Below are 13,837 nucleotides of genomic sequence, written 5' to 3' on the forward strand. Positions count from 1 at the left end.
CCATGGCACATGTCTACAACCTTCCCACACCTGAACTCTTTATTTAAAACCTTTCCAGACACTTTTAAGACCCTCTAAATATTGATTTTAGTGGGTAGCACATGGTCATAAAATCGCACCATTTTGGGGTCCTTGTGGGTTTTCTGTAACCCCCCTCCCCTTCACTTCTCAGAAATCTTTGGGGCTAAAGTCTACAAAATGCGCCATTCGTGCATGCGCCATTGCGGCAATCTCGAGCACTTATCAGTGCCCTCCTTACATGGGCCTCCTCCTGCCCCAGAACACTTTTAAAATTATTCAGTGTGTTTGCCTCGGGACCCCCAAAGTCTTACATTTTTAGGCCAGGCAGCTCCCAGCCAAAATTGGGTCCTCCGCGCATGTGCAAGCCCGCGCCATCACCGCACATGCGCGGCAGGCTTCCCAACTCGGACAGTCAGGGTTTTTCCTGCAGCCTCTCCTGGGCCAAAACAAAACTTCTGCGTCTCAGAAAAAAAACCCCTTTGGTCTGGAACGGGCGCACCCGCGTTGGGACCGTGACCCCCACCTGCGGATGCTCCGTATGCCTGCTCTAACTTTCTGGGACCCCCCTAGGGGAAAAACCCACAATTTATTTACCACAGGTTACATTACACAAAATCTCTGCTGATCAGAGCTTGGGTGTATTCGGTTGAAATTTGTTTGACTTAGGGGGTACTTGACTTGAAGTTGAGAGACGCTGCTTCCGAACTAAGTGGCCTAGTGGTTAGGGTGGTGGACTCTGGTCCTGGGGAACTGAGGAACTGAGTTCGATTCCCACTTCAGGCACAGGCAGCTCCTTGTGACTCTGGGCAAGTCACTTAACCCTCCATTGCCCCAGGTACAAATATAAGTACCTGTATATAATATGTAAGCCGCATTGAGCCTGCTGTGAGTGGGAAAGCGCGGGGTACAAATGTAACAAAAATAAGAAAAAAAAATACTCATTTGTTTTTTTTACAAATATGAGCTGAAGGCATGCTTCATTAAAGTACATGAGCCATTTCCCTGCCCAAATCTAAAATTTATCTGAGGCAAAGGAGGATGAAGTGACTTTCCCAAGGTCACAAGGAACATGGTGGGGGGGTGGGGGAGGTAGAAGAGAGAGATGAATCCTGGTTCCTCTGCTTCACAAGGGGTCCTTTTACTAAGGTGCACACAAAATCTGGTAGACGCCCATTATATTCCTAATGGGGGTCTTATTTAGTACACCTTAGTAAAAGGACCCCTATTGATTTATTGGCCTAATTTAAGGCATCCAAGCATAAAGTGTGTCATCTGCGCATTGCAGCAAGTACCTTTTTTTGCTATCATTTCAAAAACAAAGGGAGGAGAAGCTTTTAGAATGAAATTGATGCCTAACTAGTGGAATAAACAGTCTCAAATAGTTACAATACAGGTTTTTCTGTGCTTGGTTTTGATTTTTAGGTTTCTCATTTCCATTTTATGATGTAATTCTCCCTCCCATCTGGAATCTGTCACCATGCATTAAGGGCTGGTTTCTCCTTTGGCACATTTCCCGTTCTGGCTTCCATCAGAGGCATTTTGATGGAGTCTGACAACTCCCTTCTAATCAGGGAGCTGCTTGCCTTACTCTTTTTTTTTTTTCTTTTTTTTCCCCTCCCTGCTCTTGGCAGCTTTGCTTTTAATGTTGACGCCACAGATTCCCTGGCTAACTTTGTGATTTGAGCCACCATCCGCCCCTCCCCCGAGCGCACATCCAGTTGGGATGACAGCAACAGCACCGGGCTTGGGTTTTCTGAGCTTGGTCACAGTGCAAGCAGTAGGATGGCCATAGTTGAGGAAAGGGGGGGGGGGGGCTTAAAGTGCAGGGAGTTTGATGAAGAGTCGTAGAGGAATTGCAATAAGGTTGGAAGAGAGGGAGGTGTGTTTGAGTATGGAGATATATAGAGAGGGTAATTGTGTGTGGGATTGGGGATAGGGGAAGCAGGTAGAGAGAGATGTCTGAAAGATTTACTGTGTCGGTTTTTGCACTTTCTGTCTCACAATATTGCCTCCACAGTCCACATGGACATCCAAGCTGCCCCCTCTCTCCAAACAGTCAGCCATTACGCATTAACATAGTAAATGACGACAGATAAAGACCAGTCTGCCCAACAAGATAAACTCATTTTACATGGTATGTGCTACTTTTTGTCCCTGCCTATCTCAGGGCATAGACCGTAAAAGTCTGCCCAGCACTGTTCCTGTACTAAAAGTTCTGAAGCTAAGTCGAAGCCCCTTAAAATTTACACTCAAGCCCATCCATATCTATTCAGCCACGATCAGGGCACAGACCGTAAAAGTCTGTCCAGCACTGTTCTTGTACTAAACGTTCTGAAGATTCTGGAATCCTAAAGAGTGACAAGATTCTGGAATCCCAATTAGTAGCAACATTCCATGTAGAACCCCAAAGAGTAACATAGCAACATAGTAAGTGACGGCAAATAAAGACCTTATGGTCCATCTAGTTTGCCCAACAAGATAAACTCATTTTACATGGTATGTGATACTTTATACCCGAGTTTGATTTGTCCTTGCCATTCTCAGGGCACAGCGTAAAAGTCTGCCCAGCACTCTTCTTGTACTAAAAGTTCTGAAGATTCTGGAATCCTAAAGAGTGACAAGATTCCGGAATCCCAATTAGTAGCAACATTCCATGTAGAACCCTAAAGAGTAACATAGTAAATGACGGCAGATAACGACCTGAACAGTCCATCCAGTCTGCCCAACAAGATAAACTCATTTTACATGGTATGTGATAACTTTATACCCAAGTTTGATTTGTCTTTGCCATTCTCAGGTCACAGACCGTACAAGTCTGTCCAGCACTGTTCTTGTACTAAGTTCTCAAGCTAACGTCGAAGCCCCTTAAAATTTACACTCCAGCCCCTCCATATCTATTCAGTCATGATCAGGGCACAGACCGTAGAAGTCTGCCCTGCACCGGTTTTACTCTCCAAATACCAGCTTTTAGGGCTCATTTCTCTTTTGGTGTAATCTAGACAGTTATATAGAGTTTTAGACCTCCATGTACTCCTAAAATCAAAAACAACGTGTTAATTTGCACTCTATTTTTACCATTACTTAGCCTTGGTGTGTACCAGAGAAACTTGGGCCCACCTCCAGGCATTACAACAGTGAATAGGCCTATCCATGTTGAATACACCTATTACAGCTCTGATAGGCCCGTTTGAGGGAAGGCAAATGGAAGAAGTGAACAAAATAAGGAAAAATATAATTGATATGTTCAAAGGTATATAATGCTATGTTTTTTAGTGCTACATGTTTTGGGGAGGCCAAAATGAAGTACCTCATTCTCGACTCATCCATTGTCTCAGGTACAAACCTATTGTCGGTCCTCCAGGGACTGGACAATACATCCAGGTGCAGTCAGTAATGCACCTTGAGTTACAACTGAAAAGTAAATGAACCAAATCCAAAGGACATTCCCATTCTTCCATTGACATGCACGCACCAGTTGAACTGCTATCATGAAGGTCCAACCAAGTCTTTGATATAGAGACGCAACAGGTGAAGCAGCACCTGTTTTCCAGCTAAAGTGAGCATAATATAGGAGATGCTTGGATGGAAAGGGATACTGTCTGAAATCGATCTCTGGGAGAAGGATCAGGGGAGATAGGATATTGCAACTCTGTTCTCTGTGAGCTAGAAGGAGTACAAGTAATTTAGATGGAGTGTGAGGGTTTAGGAAGAGCCAATGCAACATCTGTCTGAAGAGTTGTGCAGTGAGGATAGGAGGCAAGACATGTGAGAGGGAGCAGGCTAGAGAGGTGAGGGGTGGTATGGGGGGGGTTCAACACGAAAACGATCTCCAAAGCAGTTTCTAGTGTGTGAGGGAGGATGGAATGAGCCATGACATACCATAGAACCAGTTTGCGTTCATAGCAGAAGTTGGAATGGTTCGGACTTGGAGTTGGGTTCTAAAACAATATGAACTGCTTTCAACTGTAGGGTGGAAATAATTCCTGTGTTTTTTAAAATTTTTTACTACAGCTAGAGACTGAAATCCAACAAGTTTCTGAGGCGTATGAAAACCTTGTGAAGTCGTCTTCAAAGCGTGAGACCTTGGAGAAGGCCATGAGGAACAAGCTGGAGGGAGAGATTAGGAGACTTCATGACTTCAACCGAGATCTGCGAGGTAAATCGAGAAACGGCTCGGGGTTCTGTCCAACACCTGGCGTTGGAAAAGGGTTTTGTTGGGTTAGAGTGCCATGTTAGATGATATGAGATAAAGGCCAGTTAGTTCATGCAGTCTGTCTGGTTATTTCTGCCTGTGCTGCTCAGGTCATATCCCAGCTGCCATTCACAGATGTTTGACAGCTTGCAGGTATCGGCGGCTTATCTGGTTGGGATTTGTCCTCTTAGGATTCTCTTTCATCCTGACTAGATGAGCCTACAAGTTCCCATATTTAATCCAACACTGTAGAGAGGTGAATGGCAGGCACCCAAGTGGGGAGAGTATGTGAGCACTTGGGTGTATAATTTTCTCTCGCAGAGTATGATGTGAATCTGCTGTAGCCCCTGTAGCCAGGGCTGGATTTGAGGTGGTGGTGGGGAGGAAGGCTTCTCCACTCTTGAAAGAGAAGAAGACGCCTTCCTCCTCCCCTACTCAGATCACCTCCTCTTGCAACTCTCCCTTATTTTGGAGCTCTCCTGTAGAATCAGTGGGACACTGCAGTGTTCCTGGAAGGAGAATTCCTCATGGGGCGTTTTGGCCTTCATGTGCTGAGAGACTCTGCTGTCCCCTATAATAGGCTTCCGGTCACTGTAGCTACCCATATAAGGGATGGGGCCCAAAGATTAGTAGAGCCCTATGCTGTATTTTCTTTGAGCAGATGCTGCACTGTGCTGTTAATTCTACAGGAAGAAGCCCAGACCGAGAACAGCAGAGGACACAGTGCTTTGGTGTTTGTTGCCTGTGCCGAAATGCAGACCTTCTTGGAAGTGTCCTGAGCTGTGAGGTTGCCTGGTAATAAACTGACCGGTCTCCTCATCCTTCGGTGTGCCTTTATACCATACACGAAGCCAAAGAGCCACGTTATTAGTGGACTCTGAGAGCTGGGCACTAGGGAAACCAAGCTCCAAAATTCAACCAACGTTATTTGATAGGCAGTTGGATGTGCCAACCTGTCTATTTAAAAAAAAAAATGCTCATGGTACTGGCACACACAGTGCAGGGCAGTTGGCAGTAGAGGAATGGGCTCCTACAGCAACCCCTGTTGGTCCAGAGCTTGAGGTAAGCATCATACGGAGAGATGTCCAGGCCCCCATTTTCCGTGTTGATGATCATTGGAGATTGGTAGTGGGAACAGCACGTATTGGTGGCCGGAGTAAGAAATTCCGGTCGTGCCTGCTCTTCAGAGAGATTCATAAATTATTTGATGTACAAAAGGTTTCTTTACTGTCCAAATGTCAGTGTTACAATGTGACAGCCCTCTGTACCAGCATAATATACACAAAGATAATCATTCTTCGCCATGCTTTAAATTTTTATTTTTTTTGTTATATTTGTACCCCTCGCTTTCCCACTCGTGGCAGGCTCAATGCGGCTTACATGGGGCAATGGAGGGTTAAGTGACTTGCCCAGAGTCACAAGGAGCTGCCTGTGCCTGAAGTGGGAATCGAACTCAGTTCCTCAGTTCCCCAGGACCAAAGTCCACCACCCTAACCACTAGGCCACTCCTCCACGCAACATTCCATGTAGAAGTCGGCCCTTGCAGATCACCAATGTGGCCGCGCAGCCTTGTACATGGAATGTTGCTAGTGGAATAGCAACATTCCATGTAGAATCTCCAATAGTAGCAACATTCCATGTAGAATCTCCAATAGTATCTAATTTATTTTTGTTACATTTGTACCCTGCGCTTTCCCACTCATGGCAGGCTCAATGCGGCTTACATGGGGCAATGGAGGGTTAAGTGACTTGCCCAGAGTCACAAGGAGCTGCCTGTGCCTGAAGTGGGAATCGAACTCAGTTCCTCAGTTCCCCAGGACCAAAGCCCACCACCCTAACCACTAGGCCACTCCTCCACTAGGCCACTCCACTTTCCTCACCCCCCGCCCCCCCTCCCCAAATCCCCTTAATAAAACAAAATAAGTGCAGCAAACATCCTGATCAATACGAGTGATGTAGCAGAAGTACTATTCATGTAACAAAACCTTACAAGAAAGAACGCAGCTACAGTTAACGTCATCCCTCCTCCACCCATTCATATATACACCTCCTTCCCCCTAACTGCCATCCACTTCCCCAGTCCCTATATAGCATAATCCAAAGTATATTCTTCCAAGTAATTCCTCCCTCTTATATTATCTTGTAATGCTGAATTAAGGAGGGTCTGATGTTATGTGACCTCCCTGACGCCCCAAAAAGAGAAAGAAGAATAGGAGGAAAAGGAAAAACCCGACCCCTCCCTGTAGCATCACCCCCCCCCCTCCTGCCCTGAGTAGTCAAACGTGAGAAAATAAAGAGCATTTTTTCATTAGTTCATCAAGCACTAATTATAAAGGCTGATCATTAATGAGTAGTCTGCGAGCTCGGGGAGAGAGCCCCTGAACTTCCAGTCTTTAATATATGTGTTCATGCCTTGGTTCTGCTTGTTCTGGGCCACTGTCATAGGCCCTGGAACTCGTCAGCTTAACATTACTGCCAAAATTTGTAATAATCAACAGCTGCCAAACCCGGAGATTCCAAGTTACCCAGTTTCAGGCTGGAGGCTTTTTTTTTTTTTTTTACCAGGTCCTGGTTTTGAACTTACAACTCAGACCAGTAAGGGATTTGTAGTGCCTGATCCTGCTTGTTGAAATCAGCTTGCAAGTTCCATAATGCACCAGGTCAGAAATCTAGGACTATCCCAAAATCTCCAGTAGAGCCCGAATGAACCCAGAATTTTTGGCTTTTACTGAAACTGTAAATGGAAATGTCCCCTTCCTCCTGACACCAGTACGCCCTCCTTAGGCCTACCTTAAGAAGCCTTGGTGGTCTAGTGGTCTTTTTGGGGCAGGAACAAACCCCACGTTCCTACCCCGTGCTGCTGCTCCAATGGAAATAGCTGCCAAGACTTTCTGTGGCAGCCACAGGAAGTCCTGGCAGCCATTTTGTGGTTGGAACCAGCATGGGCAGGATTGAGTCCCCTGCCTGTTGTGGTTTCAACTGCAAAATGCCTGCCGAGACCTCCTTCAACAGTCTCGGCAGCTATTTCCATGGGAGCAGTGGCACGTTTAGGAATGAGTGGGATTTGTTCTTGCCCCCGATAAGGCCACTAGACCACCAGGGCTTCATAAGGTAGGCCTGGGTGGGGCTTACTGGTATTGTGCGGGGAGTAATCATGGTTGGGGTTTGGGGGGGGGGGGGGAGTGATTGCAGTTCGTTTTGGTGCTGAAACCAAAATTGGGTTGGCCTCTAGTCTCCAGCCTGGAATTGGGTAACTTGGCTTCTCTGCAAACCTATGTTTGACCCAGAATTGAAACTGGGATCCAGTGCCCTGAGCCTTTATTCAGAGTTATCTGGGGGACCCTGCCCCCTTTATATGCCGTTATATCGCTCCATGGTGCGACCACACCTTGAGTATTGTGTTCAATTCTGGTCGCAGCATCTCAAGAAAGATATAATGGAATTGGAAAAGGTGCAGCGAAGGGCGACTAAAATGATAGCGGGGATGGGACGACTTCCCTATGAAGAAAGACTAAGGAGGCTAGGGCTTTTCAGCTTGGAGAAGAGACGGCTGAGGGGAGACATGATAGAGGTATATAAAATAATGAGTGGAACAGGTGGATGTGAAGCGTCTGTTCACGCTTTCCAAAAGTACTAGGACTAGGGGGCATGCGATGAAACTAGAGTGTAGTAAATTTAAAACAAATCGGAGAAAGGTTTTCTTCACCCAACGTGTAATTAAATTCTGGAATTCGTTGCCGGAGAACGTGGTGAAGGCAGTTAGCTTGGCAGAGTTTAAAAGGGGGTTAGACGGTTTCCTAAAGGACAAGTCCATAAACCGCTACTAAATGGACTTGGGGAAAAATGCACAATTCCAGGAATAACATGTATAGAATGTTTGTATGTTTGGGAAGCTCGCCAGGTGCCCTTGGCCTGGATTGGCCGCTGTCGTGGACAGGATGCTGGGCTCGATGGACCCTTGGTCTTTTCCCAGTGTGGCATTACTTATGTACTTATGTCCTCTACTTGGCTCACTTTTATTACATTGAGCAGTGATTTAACCTATTGTGATGTCATAGTGGCTCATTCCACCAATAAGAGCCAACCTCATTAGTGATGTCACAATGGCTTGATTGTATAGAATGTTTGTACGTTTGGGAAGCTCGCCAGGTGCCCTTGGCCTGGATTGGCCGCTGTCGTGGACAGGTTGCTGGGCTCGATGGACCCTTGGTCTTTTGTTAGTGTGGCATTACTTATGTACTTATGTCCTCTACTTGGCTCACTTTTATTACATAGAGCAGTGATTTAACCTATTGTGATGTCATAGTGGCTCATTCCACCAATAAGAGCCAACCTCATTAGTGATGTCACAATGGCTTGATTGTATAGAATGTTTGGGAAGCTTGCCAGGTGCCCTTGGCCTGGATTGGCCGCTGTCATGGACAGGTTGCTGGGCTCGATGGACCCTTGGTCTTTTCCCAGTGTGGCATTACTTATGTACTTATATTATAACCCCTCTCACTTTGAGTCATTGATGAGCCAGGCCTCAGTCAGTCTTCTTTGATATCAATCATGTCGAAGGATTTGAAAAAAAACAAATCTAATAGCTACATGTAACTACATTAAGAAAATGTACCTGAATAATTTAGCAAATACATTTATTCTTGATCTGGCAACACCAATTCCTCCTCTTTTGATCTTCCAGCTTAAGTGGAGCTCCCCTGTACTGGGGATGTGACAGCATACATTTCTTTACAGAGCTGGGAGGATGGTTCTCCATTTTTTTAAGAATCCCCCTCTCCCCACCAATTTGTCACCTCAACAACCTTCCATCAAGGACCATAAAGCCTAATGTACCTATGGCTGCTGTCTGGCCACCACCTCCAGCCTGAGAAGCTGAATCCAGACTAGGGAACTGAACTCAGTACAGAGCAGCTCTACAAATAATAAACTGGGATTACATTTGGGTCTGAATGACAACATTGTGTAAAAGATAATTATAACATTTTTTTTAACGTGAGCTGTTCAAAGATAACTTTTTAACCTTTGGTCATGTGATGGAGCATGGGAATAGTTTTAATGTTATCAGAGAAAAGAACTTTTCTGACATCGGTAACAATCGCCACAGTGTAGGGTACAGGGTTGAAACATGGCAGCTCTGTCCCAGTTCTGCCCAAACAGTGCCCCTGGGAATCTTTACGAGTAGATCACATAAGTTCACATGTCAGCATGTGAACTTACATAGGTTTGTAATACTAAGCATGCAGTTTATTTCTGTGATTGTATTTAGATCTCCACTTCAACATGGGAAAGACCTGTCTGATAGTATTTATTGTTACCATTGTAAGTGGAGAGGTGTGGTAGCCGTGTTAGTCCACTCTTAAGGTTATCAATAGAAATCAAACAAAATAAAACATGGAAAAGAAAATAAGATGATACCTTTATTGGACATAACGTAATACATTTCTTGATTAGCTTTCGAAGGTTGCCCTTCTTCGTCAGATCGGAAATAAGCAAATGTGCTAGCTGACAGTGTATATAAGTGAAAACATTCAAGCATTACTATGACAGTAAAATAGATACTTTTGGAGATTCTACATGGAATGTTGCTACTATTGGAGATTCTACATGGAATGTTGCTGTTCCAGTAGCAACATTCCATGTAGAAGGCTGCGCAGGCTTCTGTTTCTGTGAGTCTGACGTCCTGCACGTGACTCACAGAAGCAGAAGCCTGCGCGGCCACATTGCTGATCTACAAGGGCCGACTTCTACATGGAATGTTGCTAGTGGAATAACAACATTCCATGTAGAATCTATAGAAATCAAACAAAATAAAACATGGAAAAGAAAATAAGATGATACCTTTTTTATTGGACATAACTTAATACATTTCTTGATTAGCTTTCGAAGGTTGCCCTTCTTCGTCAGATCGGAAATAAGCAAATGTGCTAGCAGATCTGACGAAGAAGGGCAACCTTCGAAAGCTAATCAAGAAATGTATTAAGTTATGTCCAATAAAAAAGGTATCATCTTATTTTCTTTTCCATGTTTTATTTTGTTTGATTTCTATTTATTACCATTGTAAATTGCTGTGTTCTGGCAAAAGCCAGATGGTGTATCAAATGTTAATAAATTACGTATGTATATATCTCAGTCATTTTCTGTTTGTAAAGCATCCTTTCCATACAGAAAACGCTTCATAAGATTATGCCAGTATTGGCCACACGGTAACATACACAAAAGGGATTGAATTAGTACAAGCGTCCCACTTTTGCTAATTCACCCCCCATAGTGTGTGTTTAATGAAAATCATTAAAAAAAAATTTTTTTATTGATCACATTTGGAACAACACAGCACCTTTACAAAGGAGATCATTGCAAACAAGCATAGAAATAAACAGCAGGTTGCATCCCACCCTTTTCCCTTTCCTTAAAATACTAAAGAAAATGTTTCTGAATGATCGTTCATTTGAAATATTGTGACATATAAGTACGTAAGTACTACTACTACTACTTAACATTTCTAGAGCGCTACTAGGGTTACGCAGCGCTGTACAATTTAACAAAGAGAGACAGTCCCTGCTCAAAGAGCTTACAATCTAATAGATAAGAGTGAGACAAATATAGGACAATCAAGCCATTGTGACATCACTGATGAGCTTGGCTCTTAGGCATTGGTGGAATGAGGCATTATGACATCACAATCTCAGCTCTGGTTAAATCACTGCTATATGTAATACTACTACTACTACTTAACATTTCTAGAGCGCTACTAGGGTTACGCAGCGCTGTACAATTTAACAAAGAGAGACAGTCTCTGCTCAAAGAGCTTACAATCTAATAGACAAGTGAACGGTCGGTCCGATAGGGGCAGTCAAATTGGGGCAGTCTGGATTCACTGAACGGTAAGGGTTAGGTGCCGAACGCAGCATTGAAGAGGTGGGCTTTAAGCAAAGACTTGAAGACTGGCAGGGAGGGGGCTTGGCGTAAGGGCTCAGGAAGGTTGTTCCAAGCATAGGGTGAGGCGAGGCAGAATGAGCGGAGCCTGGAGCTGGCGGTGGTGGAGAAGGGTACTGAGAGGGAGGGATTTATCCTGTGAACGGAGGTTACGGGCGGGAACGTAAGGGGAGATGAGGGTAGAAAGATAGTGAGGGGCAGCAGACTGAGTGCATTTGTAAGTACATAAGTATTGCCATACTGGGAAAGACCAAAGGTCCATCGAGCCCAGCATCCTGTTTCCAACAGTGGCCAATCCAGGTCACAAATACCCGGCAAAATCCCAAAAATGTGCAAAACATTTTATACTGCTTATCCCAGAAATAGTGGATTTTCCCCAAGTCCATTTAATAACGGTCTATGGACTTTTCCTTTAGGAAGCCATCCAAACCTTTTTTAAACTCCGCTGAACTAACCGCCTTTACCACATTCTCTGGCAACGAATTCCAGAGTTTAATTACATGTTGAGTGAAGAAATATTTTCTCCGATTCGTTTTAAATGTACTACACTGTAGCTTCATCGCATGCCCCCTAGTCCTAGTATTTTTGGAACGTGTGACCTCTTAAAGCCCAAGGTCAGGTTTCTCTTGTGTCAGTCAACTGATGTGTTTTGAGGCCTTAATCAAAGTCTGATGCAGGTATTTATCTGGCATGAGGTGAAAGAAAGGGTGGGGGGTGGGAGCAATGAAGCCACAGCTTTGGGCTTCCCTGTCTTCTTTCAAAATTAAGATCCTGGAGCCTCTTTTTTTTTTTTTTTTGCTGAAACGGTTGTTCCTCGTGACACCTGGTGTCCCCTTCAGTCATGCTTGTGATCTGTGGTCGGCAGGTCAGTGGGCATGTGGAAGGCGGGGCTTGATTAGATTTCATTGCGAGGAGGCAGCTTGCCCTGAGTATTCTGATTCATTCTGGGAACAAGGGGCAGTGGTGTGCCAGGACCTGGGAACCGTGTTCTGAAATGGTTTTGCCCAACATAGGAATTCAGAGTAATTTAGCTGGAAGACACATTCAGCCCTGTTTAGAACCGGTTTCTTTGTGTTGTCCCATAATTGCAGGCAGTTCAGAGGATGCTTTCCTCTAAGCTTGCACTAGATTCACTTCCCCTTCAACCACAGCTCTCTCGGATTACAGCCAGTGAAATCCACCGCTGGCAGGGCATGTGCCAAGGGAGGGGGGGGGCTTAGGTGAACCCCTTCAGCCTTAACTGTTCCCCTTAATTATTTTTCCAGCCTCCCCTCCCTACCAAGATTTTGACAGTTAAATTCAGCAATAGTGAATCTCCCACATGAGGGCAAATTTCCAAAAGTCGTTTACTTTGGGTAAAAACTAAGTCCTGATGGCTCTGCGAGTTTCGGTGGCTGTCTGGATCTGTTTTGCCTTGCTGTTCCCAAGAAACTGCTACCCTAAGCGTTCACCTAGTGTTGGCTGGACAGGGTGTAATTTAAAAACTGGGACCGAATGTTAATCAAGAGGATTTATTTTTTTTCCAGGCTGAGAGGCAGTGCAGCTATCTGGGTATTTGACAGAACCTCGTGTGCACACTTATCCCCTTAACCTAAGATTTTGTTTTTCCCTTCTGTGTTCAAAATTCTGCAGAGCGCATGGAGACTGCGAACAGAGAGCTCGCTGCAAAAGAACTGGAAGGCTCCGAGGACAACAAGAAAACCATCTCGCAGCTGATGGCACAGAGTGAGTTAACAGGCTTCAGGAGGGAGGGAACGGGGGTTACCAGAGCTATAATTAAGCCTTTTAATGCCCAGGGCAGGCAAGTCTGTTTGTGCCCACTGCCCCTTACCCTATCCTAAAGAAGACAGGAACAAGGGTCCCCAGTCCTCTCTCACTCCTTTCCCTCTTTTGTGGCCAATGTGAGAATCAAAACAGTGGTACTGTACGTGGATTTTCATCTGCTGCCAGTCCTTACTTGCATTTCAGTCATTTTTCTGCCCCTTCTCACCCCCCCTCCAAAAGGCACAGTATCCTGCATGAATGCCCCTTCCTCCTACCCCTAGTTAAGATTCAGGGTGTCACAAAAACACTGCACTGCCTTTGTCCTGATCCTCTTAAGTCAATTTAAGAGCACGTTGGTAAAATTTCACATACAACCTCTTGTCAGGGCTTTGCTGGAAACATCTTAGCTAATTCTAAAATGCCAAGGGGTTAATTACATAGAAATGGGTGGTGAGGAAAGGCATTTAGATGGTAATTAATAAACTGGCGGAGCAGTAAGTAACAGACAGCATGTGACTTGGTGATCATCACTGCAGTTGTTGCTTGAATGTCAGGTTTACCAGAACTCTGTTTTTGTGTGCTGCAGAATTGTGGCTTGATAAGTTCTGCTTAATATAAATAAATGGAAAAGAAAAGGAAACGGGCAGACATTGGCAGTTCAGGTTGGGACAATAGGGGCATGACTGGTGTGGTTTAAGGTTACTCTGAACTTGAGCGTCTACGGTGCCCTTTTAGCTGCTGCTGTGCAGGAAGAGGCCTGGGACAGATTTTCTTTTTAAAAAGATGAGTGTAGTTGTGAACTCAGCACTGTGCTAGAGAGGGGAGAGGCTAAATATTCTAAAAATGGAGACTGAGTTTCATATCTTTCCCCCTAAACCAACCTCTCCTCCTCCCCCATTCTCTATTTCTGTGGATAACACTCTC

General features: G+C 44.8%; 1 protein-coding gene across 6 annotated transcripts in view; it reads left to right on the forward strand.

Annotated features, from left to right (window-relative positions):
* Positions 1 to 13,837, forward strand: part of LOC115473716 (angiomotin-like) — a 125,534-nt gene that overhangs the window by 53,260 nt on the left and 58,437 nt on the right. For all 6 annotated transcript variants that reach the window (XM_030208762.1, XM_030208765.1, XM_030208764.1 and 3 more), the window contains 2 exons: positions 4,033 to 4,177; positions 12,782 to 12,874. In XM_030208762.1, the coding sequence (XP_030064622.1) occupies positions 4,033 to 4,177; positions 12,782 to 12,874 (238 nt within the window). The remainder of the gene's footprint in view (positions 1 to 4,032; positions 4,178 to 12,781; positions 12,875 to 13,837) is intronic.

Source organism: Microcaecilia unicolor, chromosome 7 (assembly GCF_901765095.1).
Source record: "Microcaecilia unicolor chromosome 7, aMicUni1.1, whole genome shotgun sequence".
NCBI lineage: Eukaryota > Metazoa > Chordata > Amphibia > Gymnophiona > Siphonopidae > Microcaecilia > Microcaecilia unicolor.